This window comes from Episyrphus balteatus, chromosome 1 (assembly GCF_945859705.1).
Source record: "Episyrphus balteatus chromosome 1, idEpiBalt1.1, whole genome shotgun sequence".
In the NCBI taxonomy this organism is placed as follows: domain Eukaryota; kingdom Metazoa; phylum Arthropoda; class Insecta; order Diptera; family Syrphidae; genus Episyrphus; species Episyrphus balteatus.
The window spans coordinates 126,052,213-126,074,848 of record NC_079134.1 but is presented as its reverse complement, the minus strand read 5'-3'; the positions used below and the strand labels follow the sequence as shown (position 1 = coordinate 126,074,848).

General features: G+C 31.2%; 1 protein-coding gene across 3 annotated transcripts in view; it reads left to right on the top strand.

Moving 5' to 3' along the window:
• Positions 1-13,141, top strand: part of LOC129906840 (uncharacterized) — a 182,591-nt gene extending 169,450 nt beyond the window's left edge. For 2 of the 3 annotated variants that reach the window (XM_055982787.1, XM_055982786.1), the window contains exons 3-7: positions 10,773-10,847; positions 11,023-11,354; positions 11,416-11,559; positions 11,619-12,410; positions 12,481-13,141. In XM_055982787.1, coding sequence (XP_055838762.1) covers positions 10,773-10,847; positions 11,023-11,354; positions 11,416-11,559; positions 11,619-12,410; positions 12,481-12,838 — 1,701 coding nt within the window. In that variant the 3' untranslated portion in view covers positions 12,839-13,141. Of the gene's footprint in view, positions 1-3,950; positions 4,320-10,772; positions 10,848-11,022; positions 11,355-11,415; positions 11,560-11,618; positions 12,411-12,480 lie in introns of those variants that run through there. The other variant, XM_055982788.1, reaches the window with a different exon arrangement.
• Positions 13,142-22,636: the final 9,495 nt, after the last annotated feature.

Sequence of the window (22,636 nt, the reverse complement as noted above, 5' to 3'; positions counted from 1 at the left end):
ATGATTACAACTTTTTCTTTCAGTTCAGCCTGCATTTTTCTTAAAGTGACGAAACGTTGCCCTAATATAAACTACTTGGCATCGGGTTCACAACAACAGAAGTCACACAATACAATACATATTTCTTTCACTTTTTTTTTGTTTTTTTTTTTTCATTTTGTTGAGGTACATCTAAAAATTGAAAAGTGAAAAATTTCAAATTCATTTTTTTTCAAACTCAGTTTTTCCGAACGTAAAATTTGAAACAGAAAGTTTATTTTTTGGTTCCAAAAACAATGTTTGTAGTTTTTTTTTATATATATATATAATTTTGCAAAAAGTGGCCATTTTTTTTATTAAAACGAACTACAATAATAATAATCTGTTATTTTCAAATTTAAATTAATAGGTGTGTTTACAAAAAAAAAAACGCTGCGTAGTTTAAAATTAATTATTTTTGCTTCTAGTGGTCACAAAAAAACCTAGATCAAAACAGTATGGCACGCCGCCGAAGGCACCTCAAATAAATATTTTTTTTTTAAATGGCACGAGGCTCTCAAAAGGTTCGCCATCCCTGCCATAGTTCATTCCGATGTTTACCCTTTTTATCGTCTAATTTGACAGTAGAGTCATTTGGGGTAAGATCGCTCAGTGGGTAAGAGCGCGCAGTGCTTATTTCTCGAGTTGTGTCCAAAAAAAACTAAAACGAAAAATGAGGAAATCAGCGCTTAGTAAGACGTCAATAAGTGATGACCTTCGCGATTGTGTGCTCAGCTCCATTTTATTTTAAAAGCGGGTTGAAAAAACCCGGCTCAAACCAAAAAACAAAAAGTTCAGCGGGAAAAGTGTGTAGTGTCGGCGTGGGAGCATTATATACCGAGAGTGGTACATATTTTGGAATTGTGCATATTTATATTTTATTAAAGTCAAAAATTTGTTGTATTTTATTATAAATTTGGTAAAAAGAAAAAAAAAAGTACCTTTGTGGGTAAAATCGCGCAGTCCATTTGTGGGTAAGAACGCGCACTTCTCACCATATTAAATTTTTCTTTTTTCAACAGGACAGAAACATTTGAAACTTGAATTTTGAAAAACGAAGGCTTTTATTCATGAATTCCAAAAAAGAAAGGCCGTAACCTTCTAATTTAATTCGAAATATTTTTTTGTTTGTTTTGTTTTATAAATAAAGTTTAAGTTTTTGTATTTGAACTTAATTTGTTTTTAACATTTACATTTTCATTAATTTTAGTGAAAACTTGAAAGTTTTGAAATAAAGTTTTGTTTAACTAAGTAAAACATTAAGTTTTTAAACATTTAGTTGCCGTAAACTGTCAAGATTCCTATTAAAATTATGTGCGCGCTCTTACCCAAGATTTTGAGCGATCTTATCCTAACTTTGGGGCAAGAGTGCGCACTTCGACTTCATTTGGTTTTTGTTTTTAATTATATGAAATATTTAAACTAAAAAACTTTTTTTCTGTGTTTTCTTGTTCCCAAAGTATAGGTTTATCAAATCAAAAAAAAAACATTATGCTGATATTTCTTAAGCTATGATTTCTTAAGCATATTCTATCTGTCATCTCACCGTCAACGTTCACAGTGTGAATGCATAAAACATTGACTATCACACGATTGACACTATTGCGTCGATGTTGTCCTAAATTACGTTGACGCGCAGGTGTGTCAACGTGACGTTTACCTAGCAGTGTCAACGCGTTGACTCGCAAAACTTTGTTGATCACACTGTTTGACACAAAGCAAAAAAATTTAAATTTTCCAAAAACATTTGTAAAAAAAAAGCAGAGAAAATGAGATTTGAAAAAAGCTCTCATAGAAAAATTAAAGGGAAATATGTTTTACATTGTTGCATTGAAATGTAAATATTTCGAGATATACGCAATGCACTTTTAAGATAAAAGTCTTAAATGAATTCTGGTAAGATTGTTGAACGAATACAAATTTAAAATTTCTAAATTTGTGTCGAAAAGTTAGAAAAAAAAAAAAATGTTTCGACATTTGATTTTAAAAAAATCGAAAAAAAATCAACATGGCCACCTTCAGACACTTATATCATAGGAACGCCGCACCCAATGTTAATGGTTATGGTCTTAAAATGTAGCTTAGAATATACAAATGGTTTTTGGTTTTTTGTAAAAAAAAAAAAATTTTGCATCCAACATGGATGCCATGGCCATACCAAAAAGTTTTTTTTTTTTTTTTAACAAAAAGGTGAAATGAGAACCCCCCTCCCTCCAAAACGGTACACCATTCCAATAATCGTCCTACAAAAAATTTTCCCAATCCAACTTTCATCACATTTCTATACAAAAAACAATGTCATTCTAAAACGATGACACGGTATTAAATTCTGCCGCGTCAACGATGGGACAGGGTCATTGCGATGACACTCAGTCCTAATACCCTGTCAACGCGTCCCAATCTCATTGACAAAGAGATTACACGGTCATCAAAAATAGTCAATGCGTTCACCCAAAAATGTGTGTCAACGCGAGTGTCATCGTACCCGTCAACGCAATGACAACAGTTTTCGTTGACGATCACACAACGTGACACTCTTGGGACAGATTGTGACGTCATTTTTACGTCAGAGAGTCAACGCGTTGACCAATTTCGTTGACCGTGTAATCATAGCTTTACTACTCCAGTCAAAGCGTCATTTGACCTTGCGCAGAGAAGCACTGTCAGTTTTTATTTCATGGATCGATAGCGATAGGGGTATATTTAAAAGGCTTAAACCCAATTTCTCACCACCTGATCATTCTTATTAGCGGAGTTATTCGCAAAAATGCATTTTTTGGGATATTTTACTTCTAAGCTAATATCTTTGCTCCAGATTGTCGTAGACCAAAAAATAAACATACATTCTCTTCCTTATAATATTTTCTATCGTTGTATGTAATTTCATTGTATTTGAGTGAGTAAATACAAAATGGCAGCCATTTAAAGTCAAATTCTTGTTGTTAAAAAACACATTTTTGTCAACAGTAATTAACAACAGTAATTAATTTTTTTAGCCAATACTTGCACCGTTTACAAAATAATAAGGCAAGAGTTTGCTAAACAAAAAAACGTCTTTGACTTAATATTACTTATTTTTTATTTGTTTCAACAAAAATAATGTGCACCAAATCGATAGAAAATGTTGTAACGAACAATTAATAGCTTTATTTTTTGTCGTAGGACACTCTGAAGCCGAGCTATTCCCAAAAAACGATATTTTTGGGTGTTTTTGCACCGGTTTTGCATGCGTTCTTTTATCAATTGCTCGGCCATCTTTGGTGATAAAGAGCTGATTTTTTCTGTAAAATGCAGGACATGAATAGGGCTACAAAATAAATTAGAAAAATGTCAATCATGATATAAGCTTTTTTCGAAATAATGACAAAAATGTGTTTTTTAACAACAAGAATTTGACTTTAAATGGCTGCCATTTTGTATTTACTCCCTCAAATACAATGAAATTACATACAACGTTATAAAATATTATAAGGAAGAGAATGTATGTTTATTTTTTGGTCTACGACAATCTGGAGCAAAGATATTAGCTTAGAAGTAAAATATCCCAAAAAATGCATTTTTGTGAATAACTCCGCTAAAAAGAATGATCAGGTGTTGAGAAATTGGGTTTAAGCCTTTTAAATATACCCCTATCGATCCATGAAATAAAAACTAACAGTGCCTCTCTGCGCAAGGTGAGGCCCTTTTTTCCGACGCTTTGACTGGAGTATACAGAACCTTCATAATTTCGCCTTAAAGTAAAAATTGCGCGCACTTACCCCAACTGACTCTACTAACGTTTTTATGTATTTTCATTTGCAAATTTGTTTTAAAAAAATTCATATTTTTAAAATCTTCCCCGAAAACGTGTCTTTACCGTACTTCTCTCTATTATCCCCTACACAAAATCATTTCGGTTTTTATTATTACGTGCTTTTAATTTCGTTAAGTTTTTTTGTTTCCCAAAAAGCTCACTGCAAAAGCTTTAGAAATGTCATAAAACCAGCTGACGTATGTTTGTTTTGTCTTTTGTTATGATTTTCGATTTTCGTTTTTATTTGCGTTTGTCTCATGTTTTATGTTTTTCTAGAAAAAAGAAAACAACAACAAATTTTTTAAGTTTAAGCAATCACTGCACAAAAAACGTAATTAATTATCTTTCCTTTAGCAACCTGACAAAAAAATTGCAATATCCCAAAATATACTAAAGTACCTTTAGTTGATTGCATATTTCTTAATTAAAATCGAATGTGTAATCGTGTTATCTTCATTCGGAAATAGATTATTGTTTCTTATCAATATTTGAAATCTACGACAAACAAGTAAGTACCTACAATAACAACAATACAAATGAATTATTTTATTTATTTAATAAATCCATGACAAAATTCAATAGAAAATGTTTATCTTAACTCAGTCATTCGCAGAGAAGCACGACAGAAAGACAAACCTACATTTTTTTTTAGGTTTCTGTCTGAATTCTGAATTCAAATCCAAACGAATAACACAACAAAACCATTGGCTTACATGAGAACAGGTTTTTTATATAAATATCAATACAAAATGAGACTGATGCGACAAGTGGTTAGTTTACATTCAGCACTGAGAGCGTTTGGAAGTCTCTCACGATCGAGCGACACTAATTTCATGAAACACGCATCTGTTGCGGCAGCAAATCAAATAAACTTTTGTCGGTTGCATCATTGCAAAGAGGGAGCCATGGCCATACCCCTGCGAATCCCATTTTCTTCGGATTTCTTCTTCCGCCAGGTAAGTTAGATACTAGATAGTTTGGAGTATACATATATTTGAATCTCCCGCCATTTAGAAAAAAATATTGTCATGTTCATTTTTATATATTCTATTTTTCAATTAATTTATATTTAGTTATTCGACTCGGTTAGCAGTACTTATACATATTTGCTAGCCGATTTAAACACTCACGAAGCTGTGATAATTGATCCAGTATTAGAGCATGCAAAACGGGATGCACAACTTATTAATGAATTGGGTTTCACGCTGAAATATGCAAGTAAGTTAATAAAATCTTTTGATGATGTGATTATCTTTCTTTTTATGTGCCTATGTGCATTTTAATATACTTACCTACTTTCCATTTGATGAATTTCACAAGAGATAAGCAGGAAATGTTTTGTACTTATATTTTTTATGATGAATTTGAAAATTGAAATAAATTCATTATGTAGATATTATGAGATATTTAGCTTTAGTATCGTGAAACAAAAAGTATACAGCAATTCATCAATGAGAGACTACTTATGACTACATTCTCTTATCACTTACAATATGACTTAAAAAATTGTCAATAAAGACTTTGACCTCTATTCAGATCACTGATATCGATTTTAATCGCAGCTCATATTGGTACTTATAGAAATAATTATAAAAGAAACTGGTATTTGTACAATTTTGTTTTCCTATTCGTAAAAGAGGTCATTAGCTCATTAGACCTTGGACCAAGAGTCTATATCACAGAGACACAGACTAGATCTTCTGCGGCTTTTTTTTTTTGTCTTCCAGTGACTTCTTTTTTAGGTGGCCTTTACCTGGATGTCATTCTGATGCAATACTCTTCCTAAAGTTGGCAAATATTTGGTTTGCTTGCTTCTAGGGTTTTTTAAATGTCTCTTGAGTGTTGACCAAATCGATATGTAAAGCCCAAAAACCCATATACATCAATATAGGGTTTATAAATCTTTGAACTAATAAAAATGATGACAAAATTGCTTTTTAGACACAAAATTTTTGTGTTCAAATAGTCGAGATCAGCTTTTTCGACGGTTAACTTAAGATAATCCAAGATAAATTCGTTGATTAATTTCGTGGCGCAATGCACTTCTTGATTTTTATTTGAACCAGTAATATCCAAAAATGGTTAACCACTAACCAGAAATAGATAAAAACTGTTTTTTCTAAAAAAATATTCATTATACTTTTTATACAGCTAAACTTTTGTAACGTTCTCAAAAAACTCTTGAATTTTTAATGAATTCGTTTCAACTTTTGATCTCATAAAAACCTGTGTAGACTTTTACGGCCGATTTCTTCACAGAGTCCTAGCGCTAGTACCGGTCCTAGTCCTAAAGTTAGTACTCAAATCGGTACCAACTCATTTCTTGACTCAGGTACTAAGCCTTAGAACTGTCAATATAGGACCGAGTACTAGTTAGGACCCGGTACTAGCTAGCTCCTCAAAATCAGCTAGGACCTGGTTATTATACCAATTGTTAGTACTTAAATCAGTAATAAGTGATTTCTTCACAAAAGCACTAAGCCCTAGTACTGTCAAATTGGTACCGAGTATTTAGTTAGGACTCGGTAGAAGTTAGGATTTCAAAATCGGTAGTCTAGCGTTTAGTACTTGAATCAAATAAATGAATTTCATATTTTCATGTGATATTGCAGTTTAATAAAGAAGAAAAAACGTAAAAAAGGAATAATTTTCATTATTTTTTGTTTAAATTTAGTGGACTTTGTGAATTTTAATTCCATTTGAAGATTTAAATGACCTGTTGTCCATATTACAGATTTTTTTAATTACTTGGGTGTTGTATCGATTGATAAGTGCGTTTTTAGTGATAATAATTAATATTATTCTATATGCCTGTAAGACCTTAGGTCTTTTGAATGCATATTGCACGGCACTAGTTAGAAGGAATAGAAAGATAGGAAAGAATTTCTGTTGGTCAATAAATTTAGAATACGATGATTATTATCTCATATAATCCCACGGGTGGCGTCCAATAATAAAACAATGCTGCCTGAGGTGGGGCTCGAAACCACACCTCCCAGGTTAGCAGTGAAACACTACATCCACCACACCATTGACCCCCCCCCCCTCTCCCCCATTTTGATTTTGAAAGTTTTTTTTAATTTATCAAAAAACACGAGAATTATACTTTCGGACAAAGCCCACAGAAGATTTCGGGTGTATTTTTAAATTGTGCTTATGATATGTACAAGGCTTGCAGTAAGGCGAATTGCAAGATACTTGCTTTTGACATCGAGGCTGTACAACCAATGAATAGACTTCACCTCGGGCTCGGCTAATTTTGAGGATCGTATCACAAATTAAAATATCTGTGGGAATTTTCGTACTATAAAATCGGAAATTTTAACTCCGATGGAGGTCAATTATGGAATAAAAACATACATAATAATACCAAATCACTAAATACTGCGTTTTTAAAACCTTTTCTTTTATTAGCACAATGAACATAAATCTATAAAAAATATTTTTTATTCGTTTATTATGGTTTATGGTGGCCCTTCTGCCTCTTTGGCAGGCTTTCGTGGCTGCGTTCATATTATTGAATAATTCCTCGCCATTTCTGGCTGATTAATTCGGCATTCTTATTCTTGTCTTCATTCTTGACTTATTTTTCTTCATAAAATGTATGAATTTTTATTGCTTGTAGCAATAAAAATTCATACATAAAAATTCATACATAGCTTTTTAATCTTCATAACATTTTTTCAATATTTATTTTAATTATTTGCTTCTTGTTTTCGTTTTTTATTAAATTTTTTATTTGTTAAATTTGATCAAATGTAAAAATAAAATATTTCAAACTTCAATAAATTCTCAAAATGACGGTTAGACCAGTTTTATACGTATTAATTCCTAGGACCTCGTTGTGAAATTAGATCAGGTCCTATAAATGTGAAGAAATACTCAGGTACTAACTTTTCGTTAGGACCGAGTACCAGAGCTAGTACCTAGTCTAGCTAGATCGGGTACTAAGCTAATTTAGGACTTATGTGAAGAAATTGGCCGTTAAAGTATCGCTTTTCTAAAATATTTTCATAAAATTTACAAATAGAATTCGAACTTTTTTTTATAATTTTTCTCAAAGCCAATTTCTTCCAAACTTTAATTCGGAAGCAACTTATTTCTTATGAAAATTTAAGGAAATATGTACTCCTTTATTGACCACAAAAAAAAAAAAAAGAAAACACTTTATTTTGTGACTTTCATGGTATTTTTTGGACACGCAGATAAAATAAAGTTCTGATCTGGGGGTGAGACTATTTGAGGCTAATTTGAAAAAATCTTGGATTTAATAAAAGCCAAAAATGTCAAAAATGTATGTGTTTTTAATTTTTTTTTTAATTTTCCGATAACTTTTGCTTATCAGACATAATAATTATTTGTTTTTCATTTTGTTAATGCATTTTGGTTTCCATGCTCATTGACGGGCGGTAAATTAAATATAAAATTAGTTATACATAAAAATGAAAAATGTAAGCAAATTAGTTGTCTCTGTTCACATCGCCGGTCGATTTTTGTTGTAATATGCTTTGATTTTAAAGGAGGCTACAGTCGCCAAATTCAAAATTAAAAGAGCCAAATTGTGATAAATCGGCAGCGAGTGAAATGTTCAAGGAGCCTCTTTGACGATAAATAGCCGGCTCTAGCAATCTGCTGTTTCACTTCTATTTAAAATTATTCAATGGTTTTAAATCTACTAATTTTATATGAATTACTTTTGAAATTTATTCAGGACCTACAAAATTATAGGCAATTCTACACCAGACCACGTTTAAACTTTAAATCACAATGTTTTGTTGAATTTCAATTATATTTTACGAACAGGTAGTTTCTCTTGTGTTTATTTGCAAACATTTTTGTTTCTTGATTTATTTAAATTAAATTAAAAAAAAAGGCATGGGTTATACTTTTTCAAAATACTGTATTAACAAAATCAAAAATCTTTCAGTGAACACTCACATGCATGCTGACCACATTACTGGCAGTGGTTGGCTTAAACAACTTCTTCCCAATGTTAAGAGTGTTATTTCAGCTAGTAGTGGTGCAAAGGCTGATAGACTACTTGAAGATGGCGAAAAAGTTAATTTCGGAAGACATGAAATAGAGACAATTGCAACCCCAGGTCACACAAATGGCTGTATGTCATTTATCATTCACGAACAAGGTACAATCTTTACTGGAGATGCCGTTCTTATTCGTGGATGTGGTCGAACCGATTTTCAAGAAGGCGATCCAACGAAGTTATATGAAAATGTTCATTCGAAAATTCTTTCTTTACCTGAAAACTTTCGAATATACCCAGCTCATGATTATAAGTAAGTAAATAATATTGTTTCGGTATTTTTTGATTTCTTACTACATTTTTCTTTCAGAGGTCAACTAGAGAGCACAGTATATGAAGAAAAGAACTGGAATCCACGTTTAACAAAAAGTCTTGAAGAATTTGTTGTAATAATGAACAATTTAAATTTACCAAAACCAAAACAAATAGGTATGATATTTTGTTTGTAATGCAATGTGTATGGCTGTATTCTTAAATTTACTTTTTTTTTTTATTTCAGACAAAGCTGTTCCAGCAAATCGTGAATGTGGTGTTTATGACATTCCAAAGTAAACCCTTTGGCAGCTTATTCAATGTATTTCATATTAAGCGTTAGAATCTATCAATGTTGCTAAAAAATATATTTTTCTAAAATGTTTGTTGTTAAAATTAATTGTGTAAAGGTTGATTTATTTTGGATACTGAATCAAAATGATGCTAAATGTGAATTATGTAATAGAAATAAAATTTTGTTAATGAAGTAAAAAGACATGAATATTAAAAAAAGAACAATAAAAAATTAAAACATTATTTATCTTTATTTCGTAATTTTTGAAACCAAAATGTGTTTGAAAACTTTTTATAAATCGTCCTTATCACGAATTCCACTCGTATCGGAAATTTTCTACGATTCCCGCAAAAAACCATCACAAATTGCTATGTAAAATTTCTCTCAATTCGAAAAAATTTTTTAAAAAATTGGTTTAAAAGCGACTTACTTGTCATAATCACATGTAATGTGCCGATTATGATTTATTGAACAAAAAACGCTTTTAAACTTTTTTTTTTTTAAGGAATTCGACATAGTGGAAACTTTTTCTGGTTTTTCTTAAACAAGAAGATTTATGTACATATATAGTTTTAATATTAAAGAATTTAAAATTTTCAACAAATAAATTTGTAAATTAAAAAAAATAAATTAATTAATTTCTTTTGAAACATAAATTTTTTTAAAGGATATTTTTTTTTAATTTTTGGTTTTAGGTGTTGATTTATAATTACTAAAAAATGATTTACCTTACCTACGATCTTCATTAATTTTTTACCTGCGATATAAGTATTATACAGGTTGATTCACGAGAAATGTACCAAATATGTTGGTAGGATTGAGACAAGAAAAAAATCGTATGGAAAGGAGGTCTATTCCTTTCCTTTTAGGCGGGAGATCAATTTACTAAAAACATCACTAAGCTTGAAAAAAAAAAATAGTTCCAAACTTTTTGTCCGTTTGTCAGAATGTCTGTCAGTCTACAACCAAAACGAGTAGGTGGATCCAATTGAAAAATAGTTTGTAGCGGTTTTTGCAAACTCTTCATAGGGGTTTTTGGAAATAACGGTACCAATCATTTGAAAAATTTTAATTTTCTCCAAAACGATAACCAAATTCAAATGTTTTTATTTGTTTTCAAAAACCAAATTCACGATTTTGTATTATTTAAAACTCATAATCGCAAAAGATAGAAGTTTCGAATTTTTTTGGAGATTAAATTCATTTAACAAGTGCCTTTGTCCTATGAAGAAAGAATTTTTATTAGATTTGACAAACTCTCAATACATTCTTTAAAAAAAAATGTATATCTTTATTTCAAGTTTTTAAAAACGTGCTAAATATACAATATTAACCGAAGATTAATATGTTTTTCCTTCATTATTTCATTGCAGACAATACTATCACAAAAAAACTACAATAACTATTCCAAGCATGCAGCGCAGGACAAAGACAGTTTGGAGGCAAAGGTAATTTACCAAAATAATAATTTAAAAAAAAATGAAAAAATACTAATTCGAAAACAATAATTTTTTGGGAATCGATCTTGCTTTTGTTGGGTTATTGATCGAGTGCTAAAATATTTTCTCAATTATTTAAACTTACGTAGGTCATATCACTTAATTTGCCAATATTTAATTTTAGATGTCCAACCTTGAGATCTCATTAAGTTCATCGAACCAATTGAATAACCGAAGAAGAAAAGGATCATCACTAGGTGGCGCCCTATCATCGCGATCTGCTCGAACTGAAGCGAAAGAGCTGCGCTCTGCTTTGCAAGATCGCGAAGCTGTAATACAAAACTTGAGAATTCAATTATGTTTGGGAAAACTACCGCGTCCATCAGGACCACCACTAGAAGACTCAGAAAAACCAGCAGCAGAACAAAAGCTATTACGCCTAAAAGCTGATGCAGAAAACAAAAGAATAGCTATTCGAAATCTGAAGACAGCACTTGACAAATTAGATATTACAGAGTAGGATTTTGAGTCTACCACATTTCCTAAGAAAAATTTTCAAAAATATGCTTTTTTTCAGTAACATTGATATACGAATAAGACAAGCTGAGCTTGAGTATGCTTTGGGTCGGGAGGAGCTTCAACTACTGTCGATTGTTGAAGAAGCAAGGGCCTTACAAACGCGACTAGACAAATCAAAACCAGAGTTGAACTCGTTGTATAGGTAAGTTAATTCGTTTTAGCCAATCTCATTCATGATTTAAAACCCAATTCTTTTAATAGCCTTGTTACGTCTGGAATTAATCTTTGTCTGCATGCTGTTCAAGCGACAGTTGGTCGTTGGGATGCCCAAGTCAAACCTGAAGCACCAGGTCTCTATGTTGATTGGGCACTCGAAGGTGAGGGCCTCTATAAAGGTGACCGACTTCTGGAAGTTAATGGAAAACTCGTCACCTGCAGATCAAAGGAAGAGTTGCAAAAGCTAATTGGAATTTCTGGTGAATGCCAATTGGTAGTATTACGCAAGAAGGCTACTACCATTCCACAAAAACAACTCGATCAGCAAAAAGAAGATAATTTACGTCTTCAGCATAGAATCTCATATCTAGAAGAACAGGTCAAAGAATTACAACATACAAAAGAGCAGTCCACGAATGGTACAACTTCGGGACATGTCACCAGTATTAGCATATCATCACCGCCATCAACGCCTCCTGAAAAACCGTTAGTATTCCAAAGAGGCAATTACATTACCACGTTAGTTGGTGGCAAGCCCATCGAAATTATAGGAACACCGCAAAATGGTTTGACTCATGTTACCAAGACAATGATCAAAGAGTCGAAACATGAGAGAGAACGCAGTAGTGTTGGTGGTTATTTGCCCACGAAATCACTATCTGCATCGAAAATATCAATAAACAGTGATTCGCATGCTTATTCTATGCAAAAGAAGGAGAAGGAACGCAAGGATCGCTATGGAGGAGATAGATCTCTGCAGCGACCGAGTCGATTAAGTGAACAGCATAGAAGCAATTTACATGCCAGAAGTGTGGAGCACTTAAATCATTATAGTGGGTATGTGCATCGTTTTTCCATGAATTTTCCAAAGTTCCAAACTAATTTTTGTTTCTTTTTTGTATTTCAGCCACGAAAGACGAAGGGAAATGCATAAATCAGAAAGCGCACGCAAGCATTCCAACGATTCAAGAAGTGTTAAAAGCTTGGATTTCGATAGTAATGAAAATGAAATGAAAAAATCCCACAAAACAGATAGTTCATCTGACATCCGAATCCGCCCAACACCTCCAAAGAAACCACTAAGACTTTCCCTACAACGAGCCCAGAGTCTTCAAACTGTCGAGCTAAATCCAAATAGTGATGCCGATAAAAAACGATCTCTCAAACGAGCCCATTTCACAGAAAAATCGCAGGAGGCAATTCTCATCGAGAATTGCACTCCCTTGCAGACTTCATCACTAGGACGTCAAAAGCATAACATTTGAAAATTACTGAATGTTCTTTTCAAGAAAAACGATGAAAAACCAAATTGATTTATTGATTGAATGAGAAGGACATAATAGAATTTAAAAGCTTTGCTTGACTTATTTTTTTTTTTAAATAACCAAAATACTTTGTATAGATAGACATTAAGTTAAGGATTTTAAATATTGGTGGTTTATTGTTAGGTAAACACTAAAAATGTACATATTATAATTTTTATACAGGAGGAAATGTGCAAATTATTATTGGAGCTAGTTAGATTAATTTTAGATTTTAATAAAGTATTTTTAAGATTCTTACAATGTTATAGTTTTAAGCTTAACGATAATATAAAATAATGAACTCCAAATCAAAATATTTCAATTATATTGTTGGTAATATCATAAGAAAATATATTTTGTAAAAAGCTAAAGCTCAAAAAGGATGTTTTTATTTAAATTATTTTCCTAAGTTTATAATTTTGGTTTTATGAGAGGAAGGCGCCAGAGAGCCACTAATTGTTTATTTTTTTATAGTGAGTTTCCTAGTTTTTAGTTGAGGTTTTCAGTTTTTCATTTTGGAAATGAATTTCGAAAAAAGTAGGTATTCATCAGAAATAGTAGTGCATAAATTATAAATAATATAAACGACTTTCAGATTTTAGGATTATTATCCTTCTAATTAAATAGAATATCTGAACAATATTATAAAAACCATGAAAGGATTTCAAACCTTTTTCATTTACCTAATATAAGAAAATTGTGCACATACGCCACAGTACCCCTTGGTCCTTGGACAATTTTTGAAAATCATAAAAAAAAAATTTTGTAATTTTTTTAGCCGAATGAATAGGCCTGTTCACTGTGAACTCATACCTGCAAACCAAAACTTGTTTCGGGTCTTTGATCCGAAAATATCTGCTTCCGAATGAAAAAAAATATATATTTCGATTGCAAATAATTCAACAACCCGAATTCCTACAAACTATTGGTTTTCAGTTATGAATAGAGTCTAAAGAGTCCTTTCTTTTGACGTCTCATTCGATGAATTTGGGGAAAATTTTTGAAAATTCCGAATTTTAAGACAAGGGGTACCCCTTGGATAATTTTCGAAAATCTTAAAAAAATAAATTTGTAATTTTTTTTAGCTAAATGCAAACCAAAACTTGTTTTGGGTCTTTGATCCGAAAATATCTGCTTCCGAATGAAAAAAAATATATACATATTTCGATTGCAAATGATTCAACAACCCGAACTCCTACAAACTTTTGGTTTTCAGTTATGAATAGAGTCTAAAGAGTACTTTCTTTTGATGTCTCATTCGATGGATTTGGAGAAAATTTTTGAAAATTCCAAATTTTTAGACAAGGGGTACCCCTTGGATAATTTTCGAAAATCTGAAAAAAATAAATTTGTAATTTTTTTAGCTGAATGCATAGGCCTGTTAACTGTGAACTCATATCTGCAAACCAAAACTTGTTTTGGGTCTTTGATCCGAAAATATCTGCTTCCGAATAAAAAAAAATGTATACATATTTCGATTGCAAATGATTCAACAACCCGGATTCCTACAAACTTTTGGTTTTCAGTTATGAATAGAGTCTAAAAAGTCCTTTCTTTTGATTTCCCATTCGATGGATTTGGAGAAAATTTTTGAAAATTCCGAATTTTTAGACAAGGGGTTCCCCTTGGATAATTTTCGAAAATCTTAAAAAAATAAATTTGTAATTTTTTTAGCTGAATGCATAGGCCTGTTCACTGTTATCTCATATCTGCAAGACAAGGGGTACCCCTTGGATAATTTTCGAAAATCTTAAAAAAATAAATTTGTAATTTTTTTAGCTAAATGCATAGGCCTGTTAACTGTAAACTCATATCTGCAAACCAAAACTTGTTTCGTGTCTTTGATCCGAAAATATTTGCTTCCGAATGAAAAAAATATATATTTCGATTGCAAATGATTCAACAACCCGAACTCCTACAAACTTTTGGTTTTCAGTTATGAATAGAGTCTAAAAAGTCCTTTCTTTTGATGTCTCACTCGATGGATTTGGAGAAAATTTTTGAAAATTCCGAATTTTTAGACAAGGGGTACCAGTTGGATAATTTTCGAAAATCTGAAAAAAATAAATTTGTAATTTTTTTAGCTGAATGCATAGGCCTGTTAACTGTGAACTCATATCTGCAAACCAAAACTTGTTTTGGGTCTTGGATCCGAAAATATCTGCTTCCGAATGAAACAAAATATATACATATTTCGATTGCAAATGATTCAACAACCCGGATTCCTACAAACTTTTGGTTTTCAGTTATGAATAGAGTCTAAAAAGTCCTTTCTTTTGATGTCTCACTCGATGGATTTGGAGAAAATTTTTGAAAATTCCGAATTTTTAGACAAGGTACCCCTTGGATAAATTTTCGAAAATCTTAAAAAAATAAATTTGTAATTTTTTAGCTGAATGCATAGGCCTGTTCACTGTTATCTCATATCTGCAAACCAAAACTTGTTTTGGGTCTTTGATCCGAAAATATCTGCTTCCGAATGAAAAAAATATATATTTCGATTGCAAATGATTCAACAACCCGAACTCCTACAAACTTTTGGTTTTCAGTTATGAATAGAGTCTAAAAAGTCCTTTCTTTTGATGTCTCACTCGATGGATTTGGAGAAAATTTTTGAAAATTCCAAATTTTTAGACAAGGGGTACCCCTTGGATAATTTTCGAAAATCTTAAAAAAATAAATTTGAATTTTTTTTAGCTGAATGCATAGGCCTTTTCACTGTGATCTCATATCTGCAAACCAAAACTTGTTTCGGGTCTTTGATCCGAAAATATCTGCTTCCGAATGAAAAAAAATATATATTTCGATTGCAAATGATTCAACAACCCGAACACCTACAAACTTTTGGTTTTCAGTTATGAATAGAGTCTAAAAAGTCCTTTCTTTTGATGTCTCACTCGATGGATTTGGAGAAAATTTTTGAAAATTCCGAATTTTTAGACAAGGGGTACCCCTTGGATAATTTTCGAAAATCTTAAAAAATTAAATTTGTAATATTTTTAGCTAAATGCATAGGCCTGTTAACTGTGAACTCATATCTGCAAACCAAAACTTGTTTTGGGTCTTGGATCCGAAAATATTTGCTTCCGAATGAAAAAAAATGTATACATATTTCGATTGCAAATGATTCAACAACCCGGATTCCTACAAACTTTTGGTTTTCAGTTATGAATAGAGTCTAAAAAGTCCTTTCTTTTGATGTCTCACTCGATGGATTTGGAGAAAATTTTTGAAAATTCCGAATTTTTAGACAGGCCTATGCTAAATGCATAGGCCTGTTCACTGTGATCTCATATCTGCAAACCAAAACTTGTTTCGGGTCTTTGATCCGAAAATATCTGCTTCCGAATGAAAAAAAATATATATTTCGATTGCAAATGATTCAACAACCCGAACACCTACAAACTTTTGGTTTTCAGTTATGAATAGAGTCTAAAAAGTCCTTTCTTTTGATGTCTCACTCGATGGATTTGGAGAAAATTTTTGAAAATTCCGAATTTTTAGACAAGGGGTACCCCTTGGATAATTTTCGAAAATCTTAAAAAATTAAATTTGTAATATTTTTAGCTAAATGCATAGGCCTGTTAACTGTGAACTCATATCTGCAAACCAAAACTTGTTTTGGGTCTTGGATCCGAAAATATTTGCTTCCGAATGAAAAAAAATGTATACATATTTCGATTGCAAATGATTCAACAACCCGGATTCCTACAAACTTTTGGTTTTCAGTTATGAATAGAGTCTAAAAAGTCCTTTCTTTTGATGTCTCACTCGATGGATTTGGAGAAAATTTTTGAAAATTCCGAATTTTTAGACAAGGTACCCCTTGGATAAATTTTCGAAAATCTTAAAAAAATAAATTTGTAATTTTTTAGCTGAATGCATAGGCCTGTTCACTGTTATCTCATATCTGCAAACCAAAACTTGTTTTGGGTCTTTGATCCGAAAATATCTGCTTCCGAATGAAAAAAATATATATTTCGATTGCAAATGATTCAACAACCCGAACTCCTACAAACTTTTGGTTTTCAGTTATGAATAGAGTCTAAAAAGTCCTTTCTTTTGATGTCTCACTCGATGGATTTGGAGAAAATTTTTGAAAATTCCAAATTTTTAGACAAGGGGTACCCCTTGGATAATTTTCGAAAATCTTAAAAAAATAAATTTGAATTTTTTTTAGCTGAATGCATAGGCCTTTTCACTGTGATCTCATATCTGCAAACCAAAACTTGTTTCGGGTCTTTGATCCGAAAATATCTGCTTCCGAATGAAAAAAAATATATATTTCGATTGCAAATGATTCAACAACCCGAACACCTACAAACTTTTGGTTTTCAGTTATGAATAGAGTCTAAAAAGTCCTTTCTTTTGATGTCTCACTCGATGGATTTGGAGAAAATTTTTGAAAATTCCGAATTTTTAGACAAGGGGTACCCCTTGGATAATTTTCGAAAATCTTAAAAAATTAAATTTGTAATTTTTTAGCTGAATGCATAGGCCTGTTCACTGTTATCTCATATCTGCGAACCAAAACTTGTTTTGGGTCTTTGATCCGAAAATATCTGCTTCCGAATGAAAAAAATATATATTTCGATTGCAAATGATTCAACAACCCGAACTCCTACAAACTTTTGGTTTTCAGTTATGAATAGAGTCTAAAAAGTCCTTTCTTTTGATGTCTCACTCGATGGATTTGGAGAAAATTTTTGAAAATTCGGAATTTTTAGACAAGTACCCCTTGGATAATTTTCGAAAATCTTAAAAAAATAAATTTGTAATTTTTTTAGCTGAATGCATAGGCCTGTTCACTGTGATCTCATATCTGCAAACCAAAACTTGTTTCGGGTCTTTGATCCGAAAATATTTGCTTCCGAATGAAAAAAATATATACCTATTTCGATTGCAAATGATTCAACAACCCGAACTCCTACAAACTTTTGGTTTTCAGTTATGAATAGAGTCTAAAAAGTCCTATCTTTTGATGGATTTGGAGAACATTTTTGAAAATTCCGAATTTTTAGACAAGGGGTAACCCTTGGATAATTTTCGAAAATCTTAGAAAAATAAATTTGTAATTTTTTTAGCTAAATGCATAGGCCTGTTAACTGTAAACTCATATCTGCAAACCAAAACTTGTTTCGTGTCTTTGATCCGAAAATATTTGCTTCCGAATGAAAAAAATATATATTTCGATTGCAAATGATTCAACAACCCGAACTCCTACAAACTTTTGGTTTTCAGTTATGAATAGAGTCTAAAAAGTCCTTTCTTTTGATGGATTTGGAGAAAATTTTTGAAAATTCCGAATTTTTAGACAAGGGGTAACCCTTGGATAATTTTCGAAAATCTTAGAAAAATAAATTTGTAATTTTTTTAGCTAAATGCATAGGCCTGTTAACTGTAAACTCATATCTGCAAACCAAAACTTGTTTCGTGTCTTTGATCCGAAAATATTTGCTTCCGAATGAAAAAAATATATATTTCGATTGCAAATGATTCAACAACCCGAACTCCTACAAACTTTTGGTTTTCAGTTATGAATAGAGTCTAAAAAGTCCTTTCTTTTGATGTCTCACTCGATGGATTTGGAGAAAATTTTTGAAAATTCCGAATTTTTAGACAAGGTACCCCTTGGATAAATTTTCGAAAATCTTAAAAAAATAAATTTGTAATTTTTTAGCTGAATGCATAGGCCTGTTCACTGTTATCTCATATCTGCAAACCAAAACTTGTTTTGGGTCTTTGATCCGAAAATATCTGCTTCCGAATGAAAAAAATATATATTTCGATTGCAAATGATTCAACAACCCGAACTCCTACAAACTTTTGGTTTTCAGTTATGAATAGATTCTAAAAAGTCCTTTCTTTTGATGTCTCACTCGATGGATTTGGAGAAAATTTTTGAAAATTCCAAATTTTTAGACAAGGGGTACCCCTTGGATAATTTTCGAAAATCTTAAAAAAATAAATTTGAATTTTTTTTAGCTGAATGCATAGGCCTTTTCACTGTGATCTCATATCTGCAAACCAAAACTTGTTTCGTGTCTTTGATCCGAAAATATTTGCTTCCGAATGAAAAAAATATATATTTCGATTGCAAATGATTCAACAACCCGAACTCCTACAAACTTTTGGTTTTCAATTATGAATAGAGTCTAAAAAGTCCTTTCTTTTGATGTCTCACTCGATGGATTTGGAGAAAATTTTTGAAAATTCGGAATTTTTAGACAAGTACCCCTTGGATAATTTTCGAAAATCTTAAAAAAATAAATTTGTAATTTTTTTAGCTGAATGCATAGGCCTGTTCACTGTGATCTCATATCTGCAAACCCAAACTTGTTTCGGGTCTTTGATCCGAAAATATTTGCTTCCGAATGAAAACAAAATAAAATTTCGATTGCAAATGATTCAACAACCCGAACTCCTACAAACTTTTGGTTTTCAGTTATGAATAGAGTCTAAAGAGTCCTGTCTTTTGATGTCTCATTCGATGGATTTGGAGAAAATTTTTGAAAATTCCGAATTTTTAGACAAGGGGTACCCCTTGGATAATTTTCGAAAATCTTAAAAAAATAAATTTGTAATTTTTTTAATAGATGAATGCATAGGCCTGTTCACTGTGATCTCATATCTGCAAACCGAAACTTGTTTTTGGTCTTTGATCCGAAAATATTTGCTTCCGAATGAAAACAAAATAAAATTTCGATTGCAACTGATTCAACAACCCGAACTCCTACAAACTTTTGGTTTTCAGTTATGAAGAGAGTCTAAAAAGTACTTTCTTTTGATGTCTCATTCGATGGATTTGGAGAACATTTTTGAAAATTCCGAATTTTTAGACAAGGGGTACCCCTTGGATAATTTTCGAAAATCTTACAAAAATAATTTTGTAATTTTTTAAGATGAATGCATAGGCCTGTTCACTGTGATCTCATATCTGCAAACCCAAACTTGTTTCGGGTCTTTGATCCGAAAATATTTGCTTCCGAATGAAAACAAAATAAAATTTCGATTGCAAATGATTCAACAACCCGAACTCCTACAAACTATTGGTTTTTCAGTTATGAATAGAGTCTAAAAAGTCCTTTCTTTTAATGTCTCATTCGATGGATTTGGAGAAAATTTTTGAAAATTCCGAATTTTTAGACAAGGGGTACCCCTTGGATAATTTTCGAAAATCTTAAAAAAATAAATTTGTAATTTTTTTAGCTGAACTTATAGGCCTGTTCACTGTGATCTCATATCTGCAAACCAAAACTTGTTTCGGGTCTTTGATCCGAAAATATCTGCTTCCGAATGAAAAAAAATATATATTTCGATTGCAAATGATTCAACAACCCGAACTCCTACAAACTTTTGGTTTTCAGTTATGAATAGAGTCTAAAAAGTCCTTTCTTTTGATGTCTCATTCGATGGATTTATAGAAAATTTTTGAAAATTTATAAGGATAATTTTTTACCCCTTGGATAATTTTCGAAAATCTTTAAAAAAAAATTGTCATTTTTTTAGCTGAATGCATAGGCCTGTTCATTGTGATCTCATATCTGTTAACCAAAGCTTGTTTCGGGTCTTTGATCCGAAAATATCTGCTTCCGAATGAAAAAAAAAATATTTCGAAAAAATAAATGCAATTCTTTAAGTGTAATAAAAATTGTGGTTATTGGATTTCACCATTTGTGAACCCCAATCAGTGGTTGCTTGCTGGCTCCGACTTGACGTCAAATCTTAATAAGAGAATCTGCTGAAATAATCTTTATATGCATCGTAAACATAATTTTTAATAACTGTCCTTTACATTTTAAAACTAATATTATGTCTATAACACATCTATTAATATAAAACACAGCCTAGGTATAGGACCCCTGTAATGTTTTTCTATAAATTCAAATGATAAACAACGTTTCTTACCATAACCACACACATTACATATCATTACCTTGTTATATTAATCCGCAAAACCTTTTATGCTTACCTCTTTCTTTAAGTGAAGGCGCCTGTTATATTATGATGCATGAAAAATAATAGCACATGTTAAACGATTCATATTACTTCAAAAGGTCTTTATCCAGTATCATAAAAAAAACCACAAGCAAAAAATATCTCCTTTCGATATAATTCCCCAAGATCAATTGCGTCACTCGCTCTTTGATTTAATTTTTGTATAAATTCAGCAACAGTTTTGATTTTAAAAGTTTTTTGTGCTCAGAACAGGGTTCGGATAAAGGTAAATAAGTATTTACTCCGAAAAAAAATTTGTACATAGCATAACATAGTACAAAAAAAGTTAACCAAACACCGCCTAACACATACAAAAAACAAATTGTCCGATCTTTAAACACACAGTGGAAGTACAAAATTCTGCAGTTATTAAAAAAATTAAAGGAATCGATTTATAATACAAACCTTGTTTCAAAAGTACACTCATAAAAATTTGTGGAACGTAATAACGACGATGAGAGAACAATTTTTTTCACACCAAATATCCAATTAGATAGAAGCAAAATATTTCAAAATAAAGTTTGGTTCTTAAATATCATTTTTCTAACAATAATGATAATAATCATTTTTATCAAAATAAGGTATATCGTCGGTGAAACCAGAAAAGTGTGTAACTCCATTTTAGCAAATTTTATAGGAGAGCAAAAAAAACAAAATCGTTTTGAAGGCATTTGTATGAGTTTTCATTTTATAATTTACTAATAAAATAAAAACTATGAACTTTAAGGGGATTCTGAGTTTAAGGAACAGTAGATATTAGGTTTGTCTAACAGATGGCATTCAAATCTAATTTTCAGAAAATTTTGAGTTACACACTTTTCTGGTTTCACCGACGATATGGTTTAAAAAAAACTAAACAAAACGCTTTTATAACGCTAGTTAGTTAGTTAGTTAGTTAGTTAGTTAGTTAGTTAGTTAGTTAGTTAGTTAGTTAGTTAGTTAGTTAGTTAGTTAGTTAGTTAGTTAGTTAGTTAGTTAGTTAGTTAGTTAGTTAGTTAGTTAGTTAGTTAGTTAGTTAGTTAGTTAGTTAGTTAGTTAGTTAGTTAGTTAGTTAGTTAGTTAGTTAGTTAGTTAGTTAGTTAGTTAGTTAGTTAGTTAGTTAGTTAGTTAGTTAGTTAGTTAGTTAGTTAGTTAGTTAGTTAGTTAGTTAGTTAGTTAGTTAGTTAGTTAGTTAGTTAGTTAGTTAGTTAGTTAGTTAGTTAGTTAGTTAGTTAGTTAGTTAGTTAGTTAGTTAGTTAGTTAGTTAGTTAGTTAGTTAGTTAGTTAGTTAGTTAGTTAGTTAGTTAGTTAGTTAGTTAGTTAGTTAGTTAGTTAGTTAGTTAGTTAGTTAGTTAGTTAGTTAGTTAGTTAGTTAGTTAGTTAGTTAGTTAGTTAGTTAGTTAGTTAGTTAGTTAGCTAGTTAGTTAGTTAGTTAGTTAGTTAGTTAGTTAGTTAGTTAGTTAGTTAGTTAGTTAGTTAGTTAGTTAGTTAGTTAGTTAGTTAGTTAGTTAGTTAGTTAGTTAGTTAGTTAGTTAGTTAGTTAGTTAGTTAGTTAGTTAGTTAGTTAGTTATTTAGTTAGTTAGTTAGTTAGTTAGTTAGTTAGTTACAAGCGAAGCTTATAAAAGCGTATTAAAAACAAAACAGACTTCCATGGATCGAAACTGGGTTTTATGGTTTTTCTAATAGTTTATATAGCTAGATTGGTTCATTCAGTCCAAAGTTATGAGATTTCAAATACAAAAAATACAGACGAATTGAATACCTTTTTGAAAGTCGGTTAA